The following is a 27,517-nucleotide window of genomic DNA, read 5'->3' as shown; positions in this document are numbered from 1 at the left end:
TTGTTTGTGTTATCTCTCACTAACTGTCTTAAGCTGTTCTTAAGCTCAACCTGCTTCTTGAGAGAAGCAGCAACTTTCTCTACAAAAGAGAGGAATGACTCTGATTTCCCTTGAACTATTTCAGTATATCACTTTCTAGGCGCAGACAACTCTATGGTTTTCAACAGGGCAGCCATGCCAACCTGCTGAGCTTGATGCAGGACGCTAGAGGACAAAGTACCCTGTAGACTGGGATCAGAGAAGGGACCAGTCCCCATCAAAGCATCCATTCCCACTGTCCATCTAGGATCAGCAGCAGGGAGCTGCATATTCCCTAATGCAGTCTTGTCGGCCAGCTTTCTCCAGGTTTTCTCAAAAACTGTAAATTGTACAGGTTGAAATAGAATTTGACCTAAGTGTCTGATATCAAATGGAGCAAGTAAATCTGTATTTATCACTCTTATTATCTGCATAACCTCAGCAGAACCTAGCCCATATTGTGCCACCTTGGATTGGAGGTCCTGGGCAACCTTCCAAGCAATTACCTCATGCTTATCGTGCTCGCCTGAATTTGGGAGAGCCTTATACACTAGGAAAGCTTGGATCTTCCCTTTTGGGGAGTCACTACCATCCTGAACTTCTGGCACAGCCTGTGGATGGAGTGTAACAGCTTCTCGATTACCCCCAGAATCCTCAAATCTACTTGACATTCCAAGTGTTTCTAATAACCTCCAGTCACCCTCCTCCAAAGCTCGCATTTTAACTGACTCTAAGAAGCGATTGTAGTGGGTCGGACGCACTGTTACCGTGCAGTCCTGAAAGGTCCAGGGGTGAGACAAGTGCAGCCTTTTCCTTCGCCGCCTGGCTACAGCTGCCTTACAACCTGGGGCCAGAACCTCATCTGCCTCACTTCCCAATGATGAGTCATCAGGCAAAGGCAACTCTGAGACACTGGGAGCGAACAGAGGTGGACGGAGAGGGGCACTTTGGCTGGGTGGGCTAGAGGCAGAACAGACAGCACAGACTGCAGTTGGCTGCGCTGCAGTTTCAACAGCAGCTTCTTTACGGGATGCCGTCTCGGCCAGTCCCAACTGAACCGGTACTGGAGCTGCTGCCACCATCTCTGGGGCTACAGCCGCGCCCAGCACGGCGCTCATCTCTTGCTCCGCAGCAGCGTTTGGCACCGTCGCTGGCCCTTGCGCTGCAGCCGCATCCGGCACCGCCGCTGGCCCTTGCTCCGCGGCCGCGCTCGGTGCCGCTGCCGAAACCGCTGCTGCTTCTCGCTCCCCAGCCGCATTCGGTGCCGCTGCCCCCTGCTGCCGCTCCGTGGCTGCCACCACTTCCGGGTTTTCCCGTGGCAGCGCCACTTCCGGGTTCGCCACCGGCCATGCCGCTCCTTGGTTTGGAGCCGCGGCTACTGTGGGCAGCGCGGGCGGTGCTGGTGGCGCGGGCCTGGCGCACCCCGCACGGCAGGGTGCCTCTGTTATCTGCAGCAGCTGTTTTTGCAGGCTGACCAATTCTCCCAGCTGCCGGGATATGTTCGGTAACTCTGTCAGCAAAGGCAGATGTTGTATTAAAAGGCCGATGGCTCGGTTCTGCAGCGGTGCAGAACAGTCCAGCGCCAAGGAGGGCGGCGGACCACACCCAGGCAGTCTCGGAGCAGGCACGCCTGGCGCTACGCCGGCTAAGAAGGGACATCCGAGCCATTTTGGCTCTGTTGGTGCATAGGCAACCGGGCTAGGAGCCGCTCTGGGGGTCCAATTCGCTAAGCTGCTAATTTGCAGCCCTGGATAAGCAGTGGCCGCCGCCGAGCTGAGTGGCAAGGCATACTGCACGCCCTCCTGCTGCCCTGACACCCCCACCTCTGCCGGTGCAGGTCCCTGGGGGCCGCAGAGTCCTGCGATTGTGCAGGGTGAGCCGGCGCAGGCTCTGCCTGTGGAGCCGGGGGGTTTTTTCCAGATCCACCATCATTTGCCCCGGAAGCCCGTTCAGCAGGGTCCTCCTCAGACATTCCTCCGTCACTCATCACCGAAATAGGTGAGCCAGCTCTGCTGCCACAGTCGAGGTCTGTCAGCAGAATAAATAACGAACACCAGGTCTGGTATAATTCTAACACTGATGGGCCCCCAAACGGGAGTCCATGCCAGACAGCACAGCCAAGTTCCTGCCATAAGGCAAAGTCCAGGGCAGTATCTCTGTCCATGGAAATCCCTTTTAAGGTAGCCCAATCTAATAATTCCCGAACTGAGTTCTCAGGAATGGAGGTTTGCAATATGCTAAACACACCTTTCCAGACCAGTACCACAGGGTCGGTTTGTGAGCCGCTGTTCGCCATTTCTCAGTCCCGTTGGACCTCTCGGTCCCGGGGGGGGAAGGGGAACAGCGTACCTATAGAAAAATTTGGCTTAGCTCGCAGCAGTAGGACACGTCAGAGAGTGCAAATCACGTCAGGCAGCACCAAATATTACCGCAGGCCTGGGCCCTAGGGTATATCACCGTGGGGAGGAGGAGGAGAGAAGATCCAGCAGGCAGGAATTGTGCAGTAAGGTTGCTTCATTTAATTATTTTACAAACTCTTTTATAGACTTTTTTCTTCATAGTCTAATTGGACAAAGGATCAGCCACCCCTTGGGGTGATTGGCTAAACTCCTAAAACATCCATTGTCAAAATATTTTTCTACTATACCATAAACAGGACTTTCCAAGGTTGCAGGTGGCTTGGTTGTTTACATACTCTGCTACTTCTTCTGTGAGAGAGAAAAGTCTCTCACGGACTTCTTAGAATATAGTAAGAAAATCCTTGCTAGCAGCATTTTTGTATCTACACCTAAGGGAACATGAGATAAGATAATGGTGACACTATTGTCCAGTTACCTCAGGTCTAGGGAGAAGTAAACAAGGCTGAGGGAGAAGAACGTATCCACAAGAAAGTCAGACCCAGCAGCTATCCTGAAAATCAGCTCTGGCTGGGTTCAGGGTGGGGGAGGTCATAGCTCACTCATTTCCTGAAGCCAGGTTTGCACATGCTTCCCCCTCAACTAAGGGGAGAGGAGGAGAAGTTTAGGGACGTGGCATAATCTCTGGTCAGAGGGAGCAGAAATAAAAGACGGCCAAGATGATGGATCAAATTGAAGGGGTTTTTGAATAGATGTGTCTGAGTACACCATCTGTAAGCAACATGCAATGACTTCCTGAAGTCTAGGTAGTAGGAAGGGAGAGGGGAATCAATCTAACACTGTCCTTTTGCTGTACCGATTTCTTCAGTAATAAGCTGCTCTTCGTGGTGTTTTAGGAATTCCATGACAGTGTTCTCCCTCTGATGTTTTCAATATAGAACCCAAAAGGCAGGGGGCGGTGGCTAACGCCTTGCTGGGGACCAGAGTCTCTGGAGACCGGGTGTGTTGCCTGGTGCCGGTGCAGAAGGGCTGGAATCCACTCACTGAGAGTACTCAGCCTTGTAGTCGGCATGCTGTCCAGGGCTCCACACCGCCCAGCAGCTAGCATGAGCCCGGGGATACAGAAGGTGGAAGCTTTGAACGAGGGCCATTTCGTCTGCGTGGAGTGGGAGGACGGAAGTGAGAGCAGCTACCCCTGCGTCTGGCTGAGAGACAACTGCCAGTGTCCCCTCTGCTTCCTGCCCTCTGCCGGAGCGCGCAGGCTGCTCTTTGAGGATCTGGATGTGAACATTGTGGTGAAGCAGGTTGCTCTGGCAGGTAGAAAAAAGGTATTTGAAGCAAACCATCATTCACCTTGTTATAAACATATATTGTAATATTGGCTTCTCGCAAGTATTAAAGTAGATATTATATAATGTTAGAAATGCTTTTTGCTGTGTGGATGTAGTTTTCTTTCTTTTTAGCAAGAATATTAGCAAGCGTGAGCAAGTAAGATAACCTCCAAGCGAACAGAGGATGAGGCCCAAGAAGCTGCTGATCAACACTTTGTCCAGAGAACAAAAGGGCCCAAAGGCTACTCTGCCCAGAGAACGGGGAGGCCGGGGGGGGCCAGAGCCGCTATCACCGCTCTGCCCGGGAGGCCAAAGAGGCCAAAGCTGCAATCAGCCCTGACTGTCTAGAGAATTAAGAGATCCACCCTACTATCAACTCTCACCTAGTGAGTCCAACCCCAAGAATCAAAAGAAATAAAACCGCAAAGCAGAAGAATACACATGCTCTAAAAAGGTGGAACCAAGGAGTGGCCATGCAGAACAGCTCCTGGAAAAGTTTGAATATGCATAGAGAACAGACAATAAAAATGGTATAAAAAGGACTCACCTCGAGCATCAGGTGTGCTCTTGGCAGAGCACCAAGGCACCCGGCCGTTACCTCTTTGCTTTATTTTATGTGTCTTTTATTGTCTTTATATTAAACCCTTTAAATTCTCACAGGAGAGTGAACCTTGTTTTTCACAACCTTCTTGTGAAACTTGTCTAACAATGCTTATTAATCTAAATCCGAGACACTTCCAAGTTATACTCCAATCACAGTTTGCTTATTTGCAAACCTTACCAGGTATAAGCTTTTAGGAAAAATCCCAATTTGGGGAACTCAGATCTTTCTACCTTCATGTGAAACTTCACTTTGTAGATGTTATGCAGAGGCTGCATAAACCCAGGCTTCAGATGGTATAATATAATAATGCTTTTAAAAATTCTACCATATGCTTCTTCATCACTAGTTGTTGAAAATACAGACATTTCTTGGACATTTAATTACACTTTTCCCTCTCTTTATTCTTTAAGTAAATGGCTTGAAAATATGAAAAACAAATGGCAAAAGGATGATGACCGTAATCCATAAAAAAACCCAGCTCATTAGCAAATTTTCAATGTAAAATAAACTTCCTCTTAGAGTGAACAGTCAAACCAAAGTTGAATCCAGTAATCAGAATTGGCCTAATGTCTGTACCCATGTCTATCTATCTACATTAACATTTCTTCCTGAAAAAGTGAAGGTTATCAAGCAAGAGAGGATAGTAGCTTCCCTCTTTATGAATTTCAATCTTTCCTGATATATAAAAACTGAACATATTATTTAGATTTTTAATGTTTTATTAAAAGCAGTATATGGCTCCTTTGGCAAACTAATTTCCTTAATTTTACACTTAAAGATGTTTTAAACATATTGAATATGCAGCAGTCAACCCTGGGGCAGCCTTGCTGCAAGGGCAGTTTGCAAAGGCTGACCCATGTAGGAGTGTCTCAGCCACAGGGTCTCTGGTGAGGAATTCTGGGATCCAAAGTTGATTGTAGACAAAATTAATGCAGTGTAAATTCATTATTTGATTAGGCAAATTAGGTATTGTCTGCGTCCACTTATATTCAGAAACTGATGAAAGCACAGCACAAATACTAAAATGATACTAGTGTTTTACCATCATGTGAATGAGTAGAATCACGTGAATTGGGAATTGATACCTACTCATCCACCTTATAAATTCAGCTAAGGGTCTGTGCTGAACTGAGCGCTTTCAGTTCATGACAAGCAAAGCTATATGCTTTCTTTCCATGTTTTTTTCAGGAATTGGAAAACCAAACACTTTTTAAAAATTTATTTGGTAGAGGGAAGACTTTTCAAAAGTAGTAGACAGATTTCTCTCCTAGCACAAGGTCCTTGTCTGTCTTGTTCTTTTTCTTTTCTCACAAGCCATTGGTGTTTTGCAAGATATTTTCGCTCTTCTGAGGTGGGGTGAAGTGCTCTCCCCAGTGATATGTGTCAGTTTTTACAATTCCCTTCTTTCTATTAAGTGCTGCTCCCACAATGGAAACAGTCCACACAAACCAGCAAATTAGGTCATGGATTGAAATAAAAATGAGCATTTATAAAAAGTATCAGAATTTGAATGGTGTTCAGGTTGGGTTTTCATTACTTGTTTGCTATCATGCTTCAGGGAAAGCTTAACTCTGATATTATTGATCTAAGTATTGCAATTTCTGCAGTGTCTAAGTTTTGTTATTGTTCTAGGTGATGTTTTTTAAATTTTTTTTTTCTAAACTCACCTTTTCCTTTGTGTTGAAAGATCTCTATTACATGGCCTGATGAACACACAAGTGTATATGAAGCTGAGTGGTTGAAAAAACGATGCTTCTCTGAAGAAGCCAGAGCTGTAATGCAAGCAGATTTATTTTTACCAGGTAGGAATTAAATCCATGTCTGCCATGCTTATGTCAAATGCAAAGGTTTTGACACTGATAGTACTGGCTAGATGTGCTTGTATGAGGACCAGGTCTACCCAGCTGAAGCAGTGGCAACGACCCTTGGTGCACAGTGCCAGGCTGTGTATGCATGACAGGGACCCGTGATTATCTTTTTCCTCTTCTATCTTCTATACCTGAGTATAGTACAACTATAGTATAAAAAGAGAAGTACAACTGATTGGGCTGCATTTACTTTCCTAAAAGCATTTTTCTTTCCAGAAAGTGTTAGAAGGTCTCACAAATGAACCATGGACCAGCAGTGGTCTGTGACTATGCAACTGTATGAGTGCTGTTTAAACTATTTAAATTCTTCTAAATTTTTCTAAAAAGAAAGATAATTTGGAATTGCAAGGGAGTTACAACTGAAATAATTTTTTTCCATTTTCATGGCCTTCTTGTTAAAAAGTAACTGTGTAGCATAGCAGTGTGTAGTGCTGAAGTTGAGGTTGTGTTTGCTTTGCTTCCCACGTGTATTTTAGTGGTAGGCTGTCTTTTGATTACGAAGTATTTTGTACAGCTGTCTTTGCAACATTTACCCTGTACAAATCACTAACCCTTTTAAGTGAATAATTATAAACCCACTAGGTTTGGCATGATGCACATCATCATTCCTTTGACAGACTTTAGACTGAGCATGAAAGTGTGAAAGCTTGCAAGATATCTGCGATTGCTCGACAGTGTTCCTGTGAGATCTGCTGTTGCAGAAAGCTGTGCATCTGTATTCAGTGCTAAGACAGTATCTGTTAAAATAGGACATTACTGGTTTAAAATTTAAATGATGAGTAATATTTCCATTCATTTCAGTGGATGCTATAACAGACTCCTTATAGTTCAGAATGGAACTTTTTTCCCCTGGTAATATAAAAATTTATATTTACTTTAATTTTGGCAAAAATAAACTGTTGTGTTTACTATTTTGAAGAGTTTGGCATGCTTCCAGAGTGAATATGGGGAAGATACAAACCTCATTCAGGGAAACTAGACTTGCTTTTTCAGGTAGTAAGAACTTTTATTTGTAAAAAATAATATGCTGTGAAAGCTAGCAGGATGTTTTGTAGCCTTCAAAGGGATCAAAGTAAATTGAACATTGTTTTAATTAATACCCAGACAAAATAATCTAGATCTCTGGTTGTGTTCATTGGCAAAGGTATTAATTACTGAGATTTCAATATTTCGGATGTAATGCTACTTTTTTCACCTATTATGAAGTCTTAACTGGCTGTGATTTGCCTTCACATGCATGCATTTGCACAGTGCTTACTCTTGGCATCTAAATACAGTGCATGTTTTAGAAGCCAGTTATCTCCTTTGTCACTGCTCTTCTCCATTGGAGCCATTCAGGGAGAAACATACACCAAAGATCTGTTTCATTCTTTGGGCAATGGTTCTTCAAATTCTGTTTCACATGGTAGGTCTGAAGAAATCATGTATATAAACATTACACCAGTTAACTGGATTTTTTTAGTGGTGTCATTCAGCTCTTCCTCATATTCTCAGACAAGCCCTGGCTCATTATAATTGACACCTTCTTGCAAAAAAAAGGGTGCAGCCTGTGCATTTGCTTGCTGGCTGTTAAAGATCTGTTTCTCATTGTGCATTGTGTTAAGTTTAGAACACACTTCCTTGTGGTCAGTGGAGCTGCACACTACAAATTACATGGCCCTAAGTAGCTAATCATATTCCAGCAGTATAGTGTTACAGACAATGATACGGAATGCCAGCCCTGTATGCTGGTTCAACAAAGAGGAACGCAAGCTCACCAGACTGCTGTTGTTAAAGGTTAACTTTCACGGCTGACATTATCACAGCTGTGGCTATTTTTTTTTTCTTTTGCAAATGGTTATTTGTTTTTAGTGTTGCTTTTTAAAAAAATGTTTTTCTGTCATAGTTTCTGATTCAAAAAATGTAGATGTCAGGCACTGTGTTAGACCCAAAAAGAAGAGTAGGTCAGATTTTCAGTGCACGATGAAGTGACTTTAAATAGCTCTATGGCAGTATGTTAAGATTTCCCTTTTAAAACATTGCCAGATCCTATCCATGCAATATGCAAAATCAAAGTCTGCTATTTGTGTATATCAAGGCTCATTTCAGCCCAGCTTACAAAATGCTCCCAAAAGAACAGCAAAAGAGCCATATTCTACTTCTACAGCTGTGGTGTCTCAAAGATACTCTCCTTTTTCTTTCTGTTTACTTGAGTTCTGCCCAGCAGATGTCACAGGAATGATTTACCATGTCTGTAATTCAGATGCTGGGTGTAGTACAGGATGCTTGTGAGAGACACTAAGTAAGCCAGTATCCAGTACGTAACTTCACTGCATTTGCTGAGGTTAATTTTCCAACGTGCTGGCATACCAACAGGAGGGTGGGGTTGGGGTGGAAAATAAGATAACATCAAAATGATATTTTCCTGTTGGGTAAAAGAGAAGATTCTGCAGAGCTAGTATGTAGTGGTACTTTATATTTTTGACCTTAGGTTAGGTTAAGGTTTTAACAGCAGTTTGAAGTTTCAGATGATGATAGTTCTAAATGTGGTAATATGACAGTGGATATATATCCAGCTCCACAAAAGTTTGAATCAGGATGTTAACAGCATCAATGGTGTTTTCAGTTTCTCTGCTAGGCCCTGAGAGATGATAATTTTAGAAGGGTGAAGTTAAAAGTAGTTTTTTACTTAAAAAGTTTGGTCATCTGAATTTATCCTGCAGTAATAACTAATAAGAGCTTAACAACATGAGTTAGGCTGCCATATACATCACTCACAATACAACGAAAATACACTTGGCTTTCAACAGACATTGAAATATGTGCTGTAGACAAAACAATTTTAGATGAAGTAATTTAATCTAAGGTGTCTAGACTTTCTTATATGACTCCCGAAGTTTTTGATCTGCACTGTCCCAACCTGTGTAGTAAATGCTGGATAATTCCAAGTGTTTGTTGATGGATGCACACCATCTGCAGGTACTGGGCAAAGGGCATCTTCTCATTTTATGCAAACTCTAATGTAGTTATGACTAACCTGGTGTGATCAAGAAATGGGATTTTTGGTTTCTCTTTCTTTTTTCCCCCAAATTACTGTTCTGAAATTATTGAAAGAGGCATTAATTCTTTCAAAAGTGTTTCATTCTTCCCATTTTTAAAAGCACATAGATCGGGGGCTTAGTAGTCATAATATAAAGTATCAATAAAGACACAAAATAGTTCTACAAGACTTCTTTTTATCCTGTATATTTTTCAGTTACATTTGCAGAGGAACCTGGACAGGTAGAGGGCCCTGGACAGGCTGGATAGATGGGCTGAATCCAACAATATGAGGTTTAACAAAACCAATTGCCAGGTCCTGCTCTTTGGCCACAACAATCCCCTGCAGTACTACAGGTTGAGGAAAGAGTGACTGGACGACAGCCAGGCAGAAAGGAACCTGGGGTACTGATTGATGGCAGACTGAACATGAGCCAGCAGTGTGCCCATGTGGCCAAGAAGGCCAACGGCATCCTAGCCTATATCAGGAATAGTGTGGCCAGCAGGACCAGGGAAGTGAGTCTTTCCTTGTACTCGGGACTGGTTAGATCACACCTTGAGTGCTGTGTCCAGTTGCGGGCCCCTCAACTTAGGAAGGATGTTTAGGAGCATGTCCAGAGAAGAACAACAAGTCTGCTGAAGGATCGGGAATACAAGCCCTATGAAGAGTGACTCAGGGAGCTGCAGTAGTTTAGCCTGGAGAAGAGGAGGCTCAGGGGTGACCTTAATGCTCTCGGTAACTCCCTGAAAGGAGGTTGTAGCCAGCTGAGCGTCAGTCGCTTCTCCCAGGCAACCAGTGACAGAACAAGAGGACACAGTCTTAAGATGCGCATGGGGAGGTTCAGATTGGACATCAGGAAGAACTTCTTCACAGAAGGGGTGATTGGGCATTGGAATGGCCTGCCCAGGGAGGTGGAAGAGTCACCGTGCCTGGAGGTGTTTAAGAAAAGGCTGGATGTGGCACTCAGTGCCATGATCTAGTTGACAAGGTAGTGTTTGGTCATAGATTGGACTTGATGATCTTAAGGGTCTTTTCCAACCTAGTTGATTCTGTGGTTCTGTGACACAAAGATTTTTAATTTGGCAACTGCAGCTGTGCTGTGCAAGTGAGATCTAAGGCTGTCTAGACACTAATGACTCACTCCTATCTTTCTTACCCCTTCAGCTTTCACAGCATATGTTGTAATATTTCTACTGTAGTACAAATGGAAGTTGTATTTACTGCCTTATGCAGTGGGAAAAAGTTCTGCTGTGATGACATGATAAAACAATGAAGAGCTTGAGTGGGACCAGTTACCACCAGGAAATACTGGCAAAGAATACAGTCCCTGTGCAGTTCAGTACAGCTCCTTGATAGATTTTCAGGCTGAAGAGATTTTGTGAATAAAAATGGGTAGAAAGTTCCTGTTGTTTGGTATGTGGCAGAATAACATGCCATGGGGGGCACACCGTTTTCTAAGACTTTTCAGACAGACTTTTAAAAAAATACTTTAAAATGGAAGAATGTAAATATCTTTATATCACAGGATCTTTTTTGTTTCTCTGAGGTATGCTTTCCTGTCCCTTTTCCAAATAATTATGGACCTGGTAATCTGTCAGATTGTAAATATTGGACAACATATAGCATTTTCATCTGGAGCCAAGTTATAAGTGCTGCTTCTTTTAGTGCAGACCTATGACTTGTCTCTCACCTATTGCTGTTGTGCTCACCTGGCTGTGATGGTCTCTGGGACCAGTCAGGAGAATTCCTTCACTGTTTTTTGTACAAATATGAATTGTTTAAAAGCAGTTCATGTGTATGTCAGACATAAGTGTTAGAAACTAGACCTCAGAACTATTGCAGCTACTAGAAGGATCAAAACTGGCACTAGTATAGTTAAATTAAGCTCTAAGAGCTCTCTGGAAAAAAACACCATTACTAATATGTAAAGCATAAATATTAAAAAGTCTGCAGGAAATTCTGTGCTAAAGCTAATCATTTTCTTTGGGATATTTAGTATTAAGTGGAGTGGTCACATTCATATTACCACTTGGAGCTGTATGCAAGGTTTCAACTTCCGGTATATTTACCATGGTGTCGTTACAGAGTAGATTGGCAAATGTCAAGGGGGAAAGGTTATTCCTGCAGTAGCTCAAAGGCTAAGCTCTTGACTGCATCAGCATCCCACTGAAGGGCTGGAAACTTGGAGCCTTTCTTCTCTGAAACATGAGGTAGGATTTATAAGCATACATGTACCAGCCTGCACCTTTAAAAAGATAGACGAACCTAAACCATTAAGAATGTTGGCTACACTTGTCACAGGGGAATTTATATGAGAAAAGAGAAACTTTGAGGAAGAGTTTATGGCCTTGCAAGGCAGGATTGAACTGTATTTACTCTCTAGCTTTCTTCATTTTGTTGGTGTTTGGGATTATTTTTGTTTGTTTGTTGGTGCTTTTAAAATGCAAAGTGGCTAAACAAACAAACAAAAAGCTTTTCAGTTTTAGTAGCTGTTTTGGGAGTACCAGTGTAGAGTTCAGTTTCCTTGATACTTGTGGGAAACAGAGAAGCAGAAAATTCCACAGGCATTAGTGAGTTTGATTCACAGCCCTGGAAAGAGCTTGGATTGATGTAATGGCAAAGCTATACAGACTTTAAGCAGAAGAATTATAAACCAAGGTTTCTATAGTTATAAGTAAGAAAATGTATTGGGTGATATGGTGAAGGGTTTTTAAGTATAGTAATGTGATTTTATAGTTTTAAGTTAAGAATGTAGATGTTATAATAGAAGTGTATGTGTGGACGTCAGCTAGCAAGCCATTGGTTGTGAAACAAACGCATGCAGTAAAAAGTATCAAAGGTGATAGGTTACAGAGTCAAAACAAAGTTTCATGCGAATTGCTTATCGGACCAAAAAGTTATAAATTGCCATGTAACTCTGAAACCCATTACTTTCTCAGTTATGGCGAATTGTTACTGAAGCATGGCCTTTGGGTCTGATGCCTTGTTGATTTTTAAGTAATAAATCGTGATAATTGTGATCGTCCCATCTCTTGGATAAGGCACCGACAGACACTTTGCAATTTCCACATTATAGCAGTACTGTAAAGGTTAAATATCTCTTCAGTCAGCAGGCAATGTTATAGTATTATTCCCAAATACATTTCAGAGTCTGGCAAAGGCTAAATTTCCAGAAAAAATATTTCTCTTCAAGTTAAGTGATATGAGAAACATTTTGAATTTAGCTTTTGTCTCCCTTTGGCTCCATAGCTTTTTGGATGTGAGGCCAGATGACAGTTGCCAGTGCTGAGGGTCTGGTTGGATGGAGGCTGAAATGGGTGGTTGCTCCACAGGACAGCTGTAAGGGTTGATAGTTTCGTTATGCCAAAATCCAAGACACATCAGACTGCTACGCTGAGCATGTGCTGTTTTGCAGTGCTGCGACAAAGCAGGTGTTTGTAACAGAAGCCAAAACCACCTGAAAACCCAACAGCACAGCCCATGTCTGCTGCAGAAGGGTCATCCCATATTAGGTGAAACTTCTAGCAAGAACAATAGGCATTGGGAATTTGAACAAGAGGACACTACAGTCCATGTACCCTTGGAAGCCTAGGACTCCTGGAGCTGCAGTTCAATTCCAGGTGCATGTATTTATTTTCCAAAGGGACAAAAAATCTGTTGGTGTATTCCTTGAAATTCTACTTCTTGTTTCAGGAAGATTAGGAAAATATTTATTAGCAAGTCAGTAAGAAAACTAGGATGGAAAAGATGAAACTTAAAATGTTCCATTAGTTTTCACATGGTTATTTACCTGCACTGTCTTTCAGGGGTATTCTTGGCAGTTCACACAACATACTTAAAGCTATTTTAATTTCTTAACTTCTAATAGAGAAAAGGGAAAACATTCATATTTTATTTTTTCACCATCTTTGAAGTGTGTGAAAATATGTATATTAAGTTAAACAAAGTTGAGCAGTGAGTAGCTGACCATGGAGTGGTCTCAAAAAGGAATTTAATGAGGTTAGATTATCTTTCCTCAAGGTTTGTACTTTTTTTATTTTGTGAACATGTTACAAAATTCAACAGCTTGCCTATCATACGGCAGCTTCTTTGAAACACAGGCAGGGTATAAAAGATGGTCTTTGTGGATAGCTTATATCTGGGCATGTGTGTTGTGATTCTTGGACCATCTCTAACTAGCCTTAGCCAAATGAAAGAGGAACACTAGTGGTTGAAAATTCTGTAACTATGTAGTGTCTGAGTTCAATTTTTTTTTTAATGAGCACATTGTATTTTGTGCTTCCTGCCTGTATCTATAAAGTGGTAAAAAAGAAGCCCCAAACCTGGGCTTCACATTTGTCTGAAGTATAGTATGTCCCTGAGTCACCAGGTAAAATTACCCAGAGTTCTCAATTCTGAAGGCTCCTTGGAATTTGTAATAGTTTTTATTGGTCCTCTCCATTGAAGAGATGTTGGAATAAATAGAGATATAGGTGTTTTATAAGTGATGTCACCTGCATAATTTCTCAAATATTTATATGGTCTCATTTGTAGTGTGTAAGCTCTGTGATTGATGACTGGGCAAGTTATCTGAATATTAGCTAAAATATCAAGTAAGGTAGTTGTGATTTAAACAAAACAATTATTCTATATAAAATCTTTTCATGCTTTATAGTACACTCTTTTAAGAATAGCAGCTTCAGACTAAATATATAAAAGCAAGGAAAAAAAGTATGTCTTTACTGTAAGAATAAAAGCTTTTATTCAATATTTAAGAGAATGCTTGACTTAAACCAGTAGTGTTTCAAGTTTTGCAAAAAACTAGAATCAATGCTAACTTTATGCAAAACAAAAAAAGTAAGAAATAGCATCTTTGTCCTTTTTACCCATTACTGTGCACCATCTTTGGTTTGAACGTATGTGTATGTTTGTGCATACAAGCCAGTAAACTTAAAAACTTAGGAGATGTTACAAGTGGAAATAAGGGAGAAGAGAACAAGAAGGCAGGCAGTGTTTCATTTGGGGAGTATCTGAAATATGTCTTTGTTATACAGAAGAAAACGTAATTACCCCACATCTATTTCTGTGTGTTACAGTAGGGAGGGAGACAAAAGGCCGATTTATCTGTCCAAATGGTCTTTGGACAAATCTGGTACCAGCACTGCTTTTCAGATCAGGTGAGCAGATCACACCTCATTTCCTCATTCTGCAAGTTGACAGGTTCCATTATTCGTAGCCCACAAAAAGTCTGAAACATATAAGACCCAAAGTAGCTATGAAAGAGCCTGTAGAGTCGTAATCACCAGGATATTTTGCTTCTGTGCTTAGCTGAGCTGCAGCAGTCGACAGCTCTCTGGCATCACAGCTAGCCCAGCTGAGCCCAGCTGGAATCAGAGGACAGGACAGAGTGCTGTTGGGGGGGGGGGGTTCTAAAGGCTTATGTGCTCTCTGTTCGATGATTTTTTACTGTGAATTACTGTTGAATACACTGAGTGAATGTTTTGGGTAGTGGCAAGTAGTGTGTGTGGTGAAAGCAGGGCAGAAGTTCGTGAGGCAACTGGCACGGGCACGGGGACACAGCTCTGTAGAGCCTGGGATGCTTGGTGGCTTGTGTCTCTCTGGTCTGGGCCATTCCTCCCCTCATCAACTCTTGCTCCAGACAACCTTCATGAAATAGAAAAGACCCACTGCTTCCCTGGAGTAAGTTGCCCAGAGAAGGCGTGGATGCCCACAAGTGTTCAAGGGCAGGTTAGATACGGCTTGGAGCAACCTTGCCTACTGGAAGGTGTCCCTGCCCATGGCTGGGGCATTGGAATCAGCTGATCTTCAAGGCTTCTTCCAACCCGAACCATTCTGTGATTCTATATTCTATGATAAACACTAGTATAAGTACAAGGGAGAAAACAATTACCAGTGATGCTTTCTAGCAAGGCAGCTTAATAAAAATTGTATCTTGACCTAAGATGCATTTGCACTGGAAACCTGTAGTAGTTTCAGGTTACATGTAGTAAGGGGGCTTACAAGTGCAATTTGTAGCAATAAAATCACTACTGACTCCGCATAGCAGTTTTCTTTCAGCTGCATGGGCAGCCATTTTACTTGCCTTTAAAACCTGTACTATTTTAAAATCCCTATGTACGAACAAATAAAGAAAAGACCAAGATGGACTCAGTGGTCCAGGTACACCATACAGTATTTTTGGATATTCTCTGGAATTCTATCAACTGCAGAAGAAAATCACTATTATTTGTAACAGATGTGACCCAGAACTATAGCTTCCAGTGTCCTCTGCCAGTAGCACAGAAAAATTAAATGAAAGGTAACTGCATTAACCACTGTCAGGCTCCAGAAAGTGTCCTGGTGAGAAGCTGTGCTTTGGGCTCCATGATTAATATCCTGCCTTTTTCCTTTCTACTTTACTGTTCCCTTGAGTTCTTGGCTGAATACACTAGAGCCATTAAAACTTACATGATATCGGTTTCAGTGTTGTTTATCAAAATTGGTCCTTGCAACATTAATTTGAAGGAAAGAAATGGGGGTTGAATGGGGAGGGGTGGAATGACCTTTTATTATTTTAACTTGATCTTGGCCTATGACATTGAGCTCAAAAGAATGAATCATGGGGTTTAGTTGTTATTATGTGGTTTGGCCTGCACTAATGAATGGCTACAGCACTGCCTTTTATTGGAGGATATTCATTTGATTTTGGCATATGTTTCTGAAAATCTTAAAATAGACGTCATGAGAAATTTTAAACAGATGGTTAGCAAAGTGGTGCTTCCTACTAGCTTCTCCACAGAGACAAATTATCAGAGTTCTTTTCCTAAATCTCCTGTATGCTACTGGTAAGATATGAACATTATACTTTTCACTGGTTTAGGGGTTTGATTCCTTTTAGTCTTTGTTGAAGCTTTTGGCAGATACTGCCATTGAAAACCTCAGACCAAAGAGTTAAGGTTTACCAAAGTTACAAGTAAGTGAAACACACCTAGTAAGAGTTGCGAGGGAGCCCCAGTGGTAGAGTTCCTCCAGCTGTGCTCTGGGATCATAGAATCACGGAATGGTTTGGGTTGGAAGGGGACCTTGAAGATCATCTTATTCCAACCCCCCTGCCATGGGCAGGGACACCTTTAACTAGACCAGATTGCTCAAAGCCCCATCCAACCTGCCCTTGAACACTTCCACACCTTCCCTGGGCAACCTGTTCCAGTGCCTCACTACCCACCGTTAACGCACCCTGAAGCTTTTTTTTTTCAGACTGAACAATCCTAATTTTCTCAGCTTTTCCTCATATGAGAGGTGCTTTGTCCTTCTGATCAATTTGGTGGCCTCCTCTGGACTCACTGCATGACTGAGAGCTTTAGACAACCCCTGCCTTAGGCTTAGATTTTTGTCAGCAGCTTAACTTAGGTGACCCGCACCTAAATTGCTCTGGCTCACAAGTTCTTAAGAATGGCTGATTAGATCTATTATGAAATGAGTTATTTGTTAAATAGATGGGAGATTAACAGACAAAAGGCCTTAAACAGAATTACTTACTATGCAGTATAAAACAAAAGACCTACTAGTAGATTACATAAAACAGTGCACGACATAAAGGTACCTATATTATAGCTAGCAAAGTAATAGTCTAGATTAGGAGTCAGTGTAATTTACCACTGAACTGTTGATAGTGTACACAGAGTCCTTTCACTCAACCCTCGAGAGAGTAACCACAAAGCAGGCATCCCAAACTTTGGGGAGAAGACCCCACACATTTCCAGGGAATGTGCAGAAAACTTCTGCTTTGTGAAAGTATGGTGTCACTTTTATAGTTTTTTTATAAAGTGGGGTGTCTGTCAGTCAGAAATTCTAGCTTATATTTCCACATCTGCATCCACAGCAAGATGTTTATTGTCAACTGGGAATGGTAATCCCATGGTGCTGAAATAACTCATTAACTCAAAACAAGCTGTCCTGATGGAGTTATTTCACCAATTAGCAAACTTATGTGAGAGGCGAGATGCCCTGAATTACTGCACCAGCTAACAAGCAACAGATAAGTTCTTAAGGGCAGGGGGCATGCCCTGCTACACTCCAAAAGGTCAATGTCCTTCATGTCTTGGAGACCCCAGAGCTGGATGCAGTACTCCAGGTGGGGTCTTAGCAGAGCAGAGGGGCAGAAAATGAGTGGGCATGAAAAGTGTTTCATGGACATAGGCAAGGGAAACTGAAACCACTGGCCTCGGGTTTTAAGGAGCTTCTTCACAGAGCTCTGCGTGGACCGGCATGGTCCCAAGCCGCGAGTTTGATCTCAAGTAATCCCCACAGACTTATTGGTTGACCTCAAGTAACCCTAGCACAGTCCCAACTGATCAGTTTGTCCTCAAGTGATCCCATAGGCTAAATGGTTGACATCACACGACCCCAGCATTGTCCAAACTCATGAATTTGACCTCAAGTAACCCTGCAGGCTAATTGGTTGAACTCAGGTAACACCATCATGGTTCCAAGTGATGAGTCTGAACTTGAATAACCCCATGAGCTGACCTGTGAGGGAGGTCTCAGGGTGCTCCATGGTTTTGCACCCATCATAAGAAGCTTTCAAAGCAGTCGTATTTTCAGGTTTTCACTCTTGTGGCTCACCAGTACAGGCCGAAAATGGAATACACACATTTCTGATGCACTGTTAACAAAAAATACTCCTTTCAAACTGTCCTTTCATTCAACTTCTGACCTAAAATTTTGATACTGCAGTGTCTTGCTGAATTTCATCATGTTTGCTTGTCATCCGTGCAAACTCAGGCACCCCATCTGAGGTGGTTTGCAGGATTGAGGGATATTCACAAATACATAGAAATCCCACTAGATTCCTGCTTTGATTGTGTCCTGAGTTTTGATGCTAAAACAGCTAAGGTCTTGTTTCTCTATTTCTTCCCTTTCAGAAGGCCAGTACTGGGGCTCGGACCTTCAACTTCACAAAATACCTTTTGAAGAAATCATGTACAATGATGAAAGTGTGTACAAGTGGTTGTGCACCCTAAAGAAAGTAGGAATTGTTCTACTGACAGGAGCTGCTACAAGGCAGGGAGAATTGATTAGACTTGGCCACAGGATTGGGTTCCTGCGTCTCACATTTTATGGGTGAATTTGTTTTATAATATCTTTGTTTTGCCAGTGTTGTAATCACCTCTAATGTTCTTCATCTAAGCTTGCTGTATCTGTGGATTAATTTATTAAAGCAAGGTGTATGTTTTTTTCTCTCTATATTAGAAAATTCGGCATCAAGTTTTTCTACTGTCACAGGTAGGGTATGTAAAGAAGAGCAGCAATAACATTAACTGCTGAGAGAAGGAAAAGTGCCTGAAAACAGATGTTGTGGAATATAGAATAACAGTGAGATAGACTTACTTATCTATACTACGGAACAAAACAAAAAATCCCTAATCTAGTCCCCTTCTGAACAGAGAAAGTTATCTGTTCTGAAACTTTTGCTTAGTCTGATTTTGAGTCATGGATATAGGTAAGACTTAGATGATGGTATTGTGTCCTACATCACCAAGAAGATGGACTGAGTATCCATTTCCCTGCTTGCAGCAGTCTGCTCTGGAAAGCCATAACCAATCCCAATAAGCAGAGTTCAGCTTGAAAGAGGGCGAGTAGGCACTTGTAAATTATCCTTTTGATGCCAAGAACTGGAAAACTGAAACTCTACCTCTGTAAGTGCCTACTAAATGAGTAGACAATGATGATGGCAACTTACATCTTGCTGAGCTGAGTCAGTGACCTCCATCTAACTAAGAAGAAATGTTTGTAGCTAATATTTATAATAATTTTCACCTCTGAAACAGAAGTTCATTTCTTACTTGCATCCAATTCTGGAGTGGCTTTTACAACTGTAATAAAATAATAACTTTGGGTAATTTCCCTGCCGTTTCACTGGGAGCCAAATACAACGCCTACAAAATACTATAAATAAAAGGATAAACTTGGAATTGGCAAACTTGCCAAATAAAACATTACCTCAACAGGGCGCTGCATTTTAAACTGAAATGTAACAGCAATGAATATAATTCTGACACATGAAAGAAAAAAGCCCTTTTTCTTGTCTAGATGTCTGCTTGGTGCAGACTGTCATTGCTGTAAAAAGTGGAAACATTCTCTGTATCAGCCATATAACAACATCAAGAGTGTTCACGTTTTTAAATTAATCTTTTTCTTTCCATTATGGAGACCCAACTCCATTAACAAAGTCTCCAGTCATACCACAATTCGTTTCTCCAACTTCTCATGCCCTAGACCTTGTGTTCCTCCACTGTTCTGAAGCCTTGTCCAGTGCTTGGTGTGGTGGGAAGTCCTTTCTTTGGGGCTCCAGCACTCCCATGAAAACAGACAATCCATCAGTATCTCCTAGAGGGCTTCAGCATCAAGATAAGGACGTGTTCCAAATCTCATATGAATGAGACATAGACTTTTAATGAAGTGTAAGACCAAATAATTCAAATGTGGCTTCAGTTCCTAGTGCTGCACTTTCGCAGGACTAAGGATGTAACAGACAGCTTGGTTTTCTAGTGATGAACACTGAGCTCATGTTTCTATCTAATGCAAAAAATTGCTACACCTGCTTGGTGTCAATCTTCCTCCTCTATCAAACAGCCTGAACAATTGGCTTTGAAATCTGACCCTAATTACTAAACCATAAACCATTCCAACCCACTTTGCTCTCCCTAAGGTCCAAGAGTCTCTTGACACTACCCTTATTACCTGTTCACCCAGCATGGCGAAGTTGATACTTCAGCTCAATTGAGACTTCGACAAAGTGAGTCTGATTTTTCCATATTCCATGCTGAGCTCCCTGTTAGCATCTTTGACATCAAGTCAGTAACTTGGGCTTTGACCGAAGCTCCCTGTGTGGAAGGAAAGCTCCTGGGGAGCAGCATCCCTTGCAAATACTGACGGCAGAAAAGCAATGACTGCTTTTGCAAAAGCTTATAATGATTCTATAAAGTATTATCACTCCAGTAATTTTATGCATTTCACATAAATGAGACAATTAAAATGTGTTAAATTGTTTTAAAACCATCAAGTGACACCACAGCCTATTAAATTAAAGATGGAGCAAACCTAGCTGCCTTGAGCACTAATTACAAGAATGATATAAAGGGGCTATTTTTTGGCTGTCAAACTGGGAACTGTGGAAGTGTGGTTGAAATTATCATACTTGAGAACTGAGGTCATGTGCTGATGAATATGTGCTGTTTTTCAAGTAATGTACTGATGAATATGTGCCATACCAAATAATAAAAACTATTTCTCCCGGGAAGTTAAACACATTTGCAAATATTCAAGGGGGTTTTCCCTCTGGCAATTGCAGAAATTTAATTTTAGTATTTTGCATAGTTTCTATACTAAATACCACTCCTAGAACAAAAGCGTTTATATACTGCATGTAAATAATTTCATCTGCCTGTTCTTTAGCCTATTTTCTTTTTAAACTGTTTTAAGAAATAAAACTAGGCACACATCATCTGAAATATATTTGGTCTATAGTATTCCACAAGGGAAAATGAGTTTCATAATTTTTTTTCAGTCACTTATGTGCCTGCAATTATATGGACTCTGCATGGTAAATTACACTTTTCCAGACAAATGTCTGGATCTATAACATGCATCTGCTGAGGACTGTTTTCGATCATGCGAACTTCGTGTAAATAAAACCTGTGGTTCTTGGTCTGAAATTTTCCTGTGTGGTGTGTCACTCAAAACACATTTTGTCTGTGCAGCAACATGAGGTATTCATGTCTTTGTCATATAGCTGTGACTTACTCTTTTCACTGCAGTTGTCACAAAACTTTTTTACTGAATTTTGCCAAATTCCGAGACAGAAACTATATCATAAAATAAACAGAGCTAGTTCTCAAAAAGAGTCATAGAAACGGAAGAAGTTTCAAAGTCTTTCATCAAGATATTTTTCCTCCAGTAGCAAGTCTTCATCTTACAGGAAAGATACACCTGTAAAGGATACTCTATATTTTATAAGATTATAAAGCCTTAAAAATGACTTGTGGGGAAAGTTACATGGCCTTTAACAATTTTGTATTTCATTGATAAAGTGCTCCATGCGGCAGAGGGAAAGTGGAAGGTTGATAAAAGAAATGGGCCAGCTTCTACTTGCTTATTTCTGAAGCATCAGTACCAAGATGATGATTTCTACTGGCAGAAGCCTCTTGGTTAGCGTCTTCAACTGGCCTTTGCATTCAGCAAAGTGCGGCCACTGGAAAGCCATCGTTCTTCTAGGTGCTACCCTGGTGCCAGATGTCCCTTGGCACACTGAAGTTTATCTAGGACTGCTGAAATAAGGCTCTCTTGGGGTGGAGAGATTGCTAAATCCTTATTTCCTTATAATGTTACAATATTTTCATGTTCAAAGATGAAATTACTCTTTTACTGTGATTTCACAGTTTCAGTGTATACTGTCTGGCATGCTGGCTGGCTGTTCTAACATGTTTTCTCTTTTCTCTTTCATTATAAAGACCAACTTGGCAAGTGCAGGACAAAGCAGATGCTAACAATGTAGCTTATACAACTGGGAGACTGTTTTCACACTGATTACCCTGTTCTGCAGCATTCACCTGGGGTAAGTTGAATCTACTGAGTTTTTCACCCCACAGAAGGGGAAAGGGAAATGTTTCTATAGTGTGAAATACGGTTAGTGATCAGTGGCTCTGAATTTTGTCTTAAAAGAGCAATGTAAAAATAACAAGATATTAATCTGCATATGGCAATCTATATACACATGGATATGCAATTTATACAGTATGATGTAAATTCAGTGTAATTCTCCTATATATCCCGTAATTTTTAAATTAAATTCACAAAGTATTGAAAATATTACCATATGAGAAAACTTTAGGGTCCTTTATATGCTTTGAATACTGTTCTCATTATTTCACAAAAGTTAGGTGTCTAAATGCTATAGTCAGGTTGTGACATTTAAGGACTCATCTGTTCAGCGCAGGAGGGGAACAGAGAAAGAAATATGATTAAGATAGTATATTCTGTTTTCTGTGAATTGATGCAAGATAAACACTTGTTTGTCCTTTCATAACAGACAAAATCCAGGGCCATTCTGTAAAACTGGACAACCACAGAAAATATGTTTTCACCCAGTCCCTGTCACATCAAAGTGTAATCCACATAATTCACATAATTCCAGAGAACCGGAAAGTAGTAGGAAAAGGTACAAAGGAACACAGAGAACCCTGGAAGAGTTGCACCTATAAAACTTTCTCTTCTCCTGTTGTGGAGTATTCTGTTGTTTCTGTATTTAAACAAAAAGCCAATGTGATTTACCCATAGGGAAGTACCAAATACTTCACAATAAGATTATCTTTTCATCATTTAGATACTGTTCATTGATGTGGAGTAAGAATAGAATAGGGCTTCATTAATAGAGAGCAGATGTGAATTAGCTCGCTGTCCTGTCTGCGCCAAAGCTCATGCTCTGCTATGAAACATTAGAAAAAGAGCGTAACCTTTTTCATTCAAACATGCTTGTAAGAAATAAAAGTATTAAAGTACATTGAAATGTTTTTGAACATTGTCCTGAATGTGCAGTTATTACACAATATTTGAACTCTTATGTCATATTTATTAAAAATATTTGGACATGTTCTTAAAGGATGATGATTAATTTCAGAACTATCCCATAAAAATTGGTTTAGGAATTCCTAGGACCATAATACAACTTACATTACTGCAGCCCTCCTTGTCAGGGCCAAGCTGTGCTTACCTTGCACAAGGCCAGCTGTGGCCACAAAAGAAAAGAACTTGTTGCCTTGTGCTCCATTCAGTGGGCCCTTTGCCCTGCCCACAGCTTCAGTTTCCACCTTCATCACCATCAGTAAGGTCTGCAGGTCCAGCTGCTAAGGAGAACAACCCCTGTTCCGGTCCTCTTTCCCATCCTGAGGGCTTTTTTTTGTTTGGTTGGGGTTTTTGGTTGGCTAGTTGTCTGTTTATTTGGTTTTGTTGTTTATTTGTTTGAGCTTCTGTGTTCGTGGGGTGGTTTTTGTTTGTGTTTTTGTTGTTTTGGGGTCTTTTGGGTTTGGGGAATTTTTTTTTGTTTTGGTTGGTTGGTTGGGTTTTTTTGTGGTTTGTTTGTTTGTTTGGGGAGGGTTTGTGTGGGGTTTTTTGGTTGGTTGGTTTTTTTGTGTTTTTATTCGTTTGTTTGTTTGCTTGCTTTTGGTTGTTGTTGTTGGGAGTTTTTTTGTTTGGTTTGGTTATTTTGTCTCCTAGTGGTCTCAGAAATAATTCACCATCATGGAAGGGCCAAGTGACAAACGTAAAAACTTTTGATATGACAAGTGTATTTTGTGTCATTTGCAGAATGAGCAAATACACTTTGTGTGATATCTAGAGCCACAGGGAGTTTTACTGCTTGTGTCAGCAGCTCAGATTTAGAACCATTGCAACCTAGAGCCCAGTTTAGGCTTTCTGCTCCATCTTACACCTTGGCAAATTAATTCTAAAGTGAAATAAAACTGTCTTAATCCTACTTTATCACAGAGACAAGCCTTCTCTGACAGCTACCTTTTCCCCTCTATGAGTGAATAATTCACATCAGGTTTTGTTTCTGCAGAACAAAGCTAATACATGTTATTGAGATAAGACTGAAACACATTTAAAACTATGTGACTGCCACAAAGAGGGACTCAAAGGAAAGAAACAAGACCACTTTGCCACTGACTCACAGATTGCAAGCATTAGAAGGTACCCCAAATGGGATGGATTTATAAACATGCTGTTTTAATTTTCTGCCTTTGTGATACTTGTGGCAGGGCATTGTGAAGCTGCAGTAAATGAGAACTCAGTCTGTCACTGGGGAAAAGAAACCTAACCAGAATAAAAGAACCACAGATGTGCGAGAACTGATACTAATAAACTGTTAAATATGCAAGCTAATTATTTTTTTAAATGAGCTGTTAATTCATTCCAGGTTCAATTTCTTCATTGTATAAAGCAAACAGCTGCAGGAGGTGAAAGTGAAGTTGTAGATGGATTTCATGTATCCAATGAGCTGAAGAAACAAAATCCTGAGGCATATCAGATCCTGTCCTCTACTGCTGTAGACTACACTGATGTTGGGGTGGATTACTGTGATTTTGCTGTGCACTGTAAACAAAGGATTATAGAGTGAGTAGTTTCAACAACATCCAAAAAGAAAATCCTTCTCGTGTTGTGGATTACATGTTGGTAGGAGAAGGTCTGCTCCTGCCACCTTGTGGGAAAACACTGGTTTAGCTTGGTCTGTAGTTCTAGGTTTAAGTTGGGTTTTTTGGTTTTTTGTTTGGGGTCTTTTGTTTAGTTTTTTGGGGAATGTGTGACTTGTTCTGTGCATTGTACCACTTACTTGGTTTTGCCACACACAAACAAGAAGTGGTGGTAATTAGAGTAACTCCTAGGCACAGGCATGGGTTAGCAGCAGCCAAATCTGTTACTAAATGCCAGCCAATGTACATACATATCATGCCAAAGAGAGGTCATAATTTGAAACGTTCAGATTAAGAATTATATACTATCAAAAGTTGAAATGCAAATGTTCATATTCTTTTCTGGTTTTAAAAATTTTATGATTTATAAAAAAAAAGTTTTCCATTAAAGAGTGTATAATATGGATTTTTGAGCAAATTAAGTGTCTATACTTTCTCCTGATTATCCTTTTTCCTAGTTAGGCTTAATTAGCAAAATCCAATCCAATAACAATCTGAATTTTACTGTAGAAACATACTGATATTCCAGCAGGGGAGTTCAGTTGTTGTTTAATCATCTTGAACTGTTTCAGTAACAACAGAACACATTCCTTTTTCTTTTTCCTTTCCTTTTTTCCCCTTTCCTTTGTTTCATAGCATGGATTCCAGAGGCCAAGCAATTCGCATCAATTATAATAATGCAACAAGAGACACTGTGTTTGACATACCAGCTGAAAAAGTGAGGCCATTTTATGCAGCTCTAAAGAAATTTAATGATTTATTAAACAGTGCAGAACACAAGTTTACTTACAAGCTGAAACCAGGTCAGTAAGTTGCTTCTCCTCGCAACAATTTTTCACATGTTTTTCCTGACAGTCAAAACACTTGAACATTGTTAGCACTAGTACTGAGAGGAACTTCAAATCTTTCTATCATTTATTTCATTTCATACTTCATTCTTACATTCATCTCATAGATTTCTTTTGCATAGTTACACTATAAAGAAGAAAAAATGGCAGGGGGGAGTAGTCTACCTATAGATTAGTCGAATGTATCTTTATACTAAATCCAAACCAGCATTTTATGCTACATACCATATTGGAAATTGATGTATTAATAGCACCACAGATGGGAAATAACCATGTGTGATATCATGTGTGGCCTTAATCTCTGTTATTTCATTCCTCAGCATTAAAATAAAGATATGAATCTCTCAAGAGATGTTACAAAAGTAAATTCATTGGTGTATCTGACTGCCTCATGTACTATGGTACTTGTGTCTTTAAAATATCTGTGAGGAAATTAATCTCTCTCCATTGGAAACATGCAATAAAATAATGTGGAAGATCACATAAATGGAAAAACAAAATGCCTTACATTACATTAGTGACATTCATTTTGTTGATGAACACATCAAAATTGTGGTAGAGGGAATGGGGAGAAGATAAGAAAGACTGTGCGGTTATTTAATTCAAGATTTATCATAATGGTGGCACACAAGGGAGAAAAATTAAATTGGTATTCTAGCATTAATTATGTGATTTCCTAATTTTCAATGTCTTGACTTTGTTCTCATAAAATTCTCTTAACAGGGATAGTATGTATGTGTATAGTACAAATAGTACTAGGCTGATCAAACAAAAAGTATCCTAGTGGCTTTCACCCATTTTATTTATTTCACCTGTGTGGATTTGCTGTAGTTGCCTTTCTCCTCAAGGCTTTATTTTCTCAGTGTGGACTCCTCTACCACCCTGCTTTTTAACTCCTCATTATATAAGAAATGAAAGAGATGTCAAAAGGGAACTGGCCTGTATGGTTGGGAAATTTAAAATTACTGTGTTGTTGCTGTGTACCTGAGCTACTTAGAATTATTGCTCCCTAACTGTTGATATGAATCTACCTCCATTTTTTTTTTGAAGGAATCAACCATAACATTCCAACTACTGACCTTTGTGCAATCTCTTTATAGGAGACACAGTGACATTTGATAACTGGCGTGTGCTTCATGGTCGCCAAAGCTACCCATCATGTTCAGAAGTGACACGTCACCTGGAAGGTGCCTATGCAGACTGGGATGTGGTCATGTCAAGGCTCCGGCTCCTTAGGAAAAGGGTCCTGAATAGGGATTGAGCTTTCTTCTAAATAGAATGAGCAAAACATAGATTATCTAACCTCAGTGACAACAGCAATTTTATAAAAATGAGTCTTCTTTTCAGAAACTAACATCACTTTTGACAAGGGCTTGTTGTAGAACCAGGGTAATGGCTCTAAACTGACAGAGGGTAGCTTTTGGTTAGGTATTAGGAAGAAATTCTTTACTGTGAGGGTGCTAAGGTACTGCAACAGGTTGCTCAGAGAAACTGTGGCTCCCCAATCCCTGGAAGTGTTCAAGACCAGGTTGGGTGGGGCTTGGAGCAACCTGGGATAGTGAAAAGTATCCTTGCTTATGGCAGAAGGGGTAGAATGAGATTGTCTTTAAGGTCCCTTTCAACCTAAACAATTCTATAATTCTATCATAAATGTATTTTTTATTTCTATTAGCTAAGAATTTCTATGTTGTTCATAACAATTTAAGATTTATCTATGCCCTGGTCTTTGAATCTAGGAAATAAATTGCTACATCTGTAAGTTTATGTGCTTTTTTAAAATCAGTGTGCAAAGTGGCTTGAAAGATTATCAATTTACTTCACTGACTGGGGATCACAATGCCTTCCTTTGCCTCTACATATCTACTTGCCCTCCCTAGAAAGCTTGAAAGATAAAATGAAAAATGTACTATTAACTAAATTTTGTTATGAACAGCACCTTCCTCTATTTTCAGAGAAGCATTCTTTATTGCATAAATCATAACTAAAATTCACTAGCAAAATAAAAAAAAACATTTCCATGGTGTTATTTTTAAATACACACCTTTCTAGGTAGGACTCCACTGTCATACATGATGTCATTGAACAGAAGCTGTATTCTCTAAATCCCACCGTACATGTTTTGACTATCACAGCCACAAATAATTTTTCTTACATTTTGTAAGAGATGGTCTGAAGATCCCTCATCTGCCTCACGATCATTGCCAAGGACAGAGACTGAACATAGGAGTTCCGACCTGCCTTAGGT

The 27,517-nt window shown here is 40.6% G+C and overlaps 1 protein-coding gene across 1 annotated transcript; it reads left to right on the top strand.

Annotated features, from left to right (window-relative positions):
- Positions 1–2,753: 2,753 nt before the first annotated feature.
- BBOX1 (gamma-butyrobetaine hydroxylase 1) lies at positions 2,754–26,768 on the top strand. Its single transcript, XM_032113301.1, is given in 8 exon segments — positions 2,754–3,703; positions 5,998–6,112; positions 18,101–18,299; positions 21,689–21,751; positions 21,753–21,792; positions 24,151–24,347; positions 25,061–25,227; positions 26,373–26,768. Coding segments are annotated over 8 exon segments (1,200 nt in total). The 5' UTR covers positions 2,754–3,445; the 3' UTR covers positions 26,534–26,768.
- The last annotated feature ends 749 nt before the right edge of the window (positions 26,769–27,517 follow it).

Source organism: Corvus moneduloides, chromosome 6 (genome assembly GCF_009650955.1).
Source record: "Corvus moneduloides isolate bCorMon1 chromosome 6, bCorMon1.pri, whole genome shotgun sequence".
Classification (NCBI taxonomy): domain Eukaryota; kingdom Metazoa; phylum Chordata; class Aves; order Passeriformes; family Corvidae; genus Corvus; species Corvus moneduloides.
The sequence above is the reverse complement of the archived record's forward strand: the minus strand, read 5'-3'. Positions and strand labels throughout refer to the sequence as shown.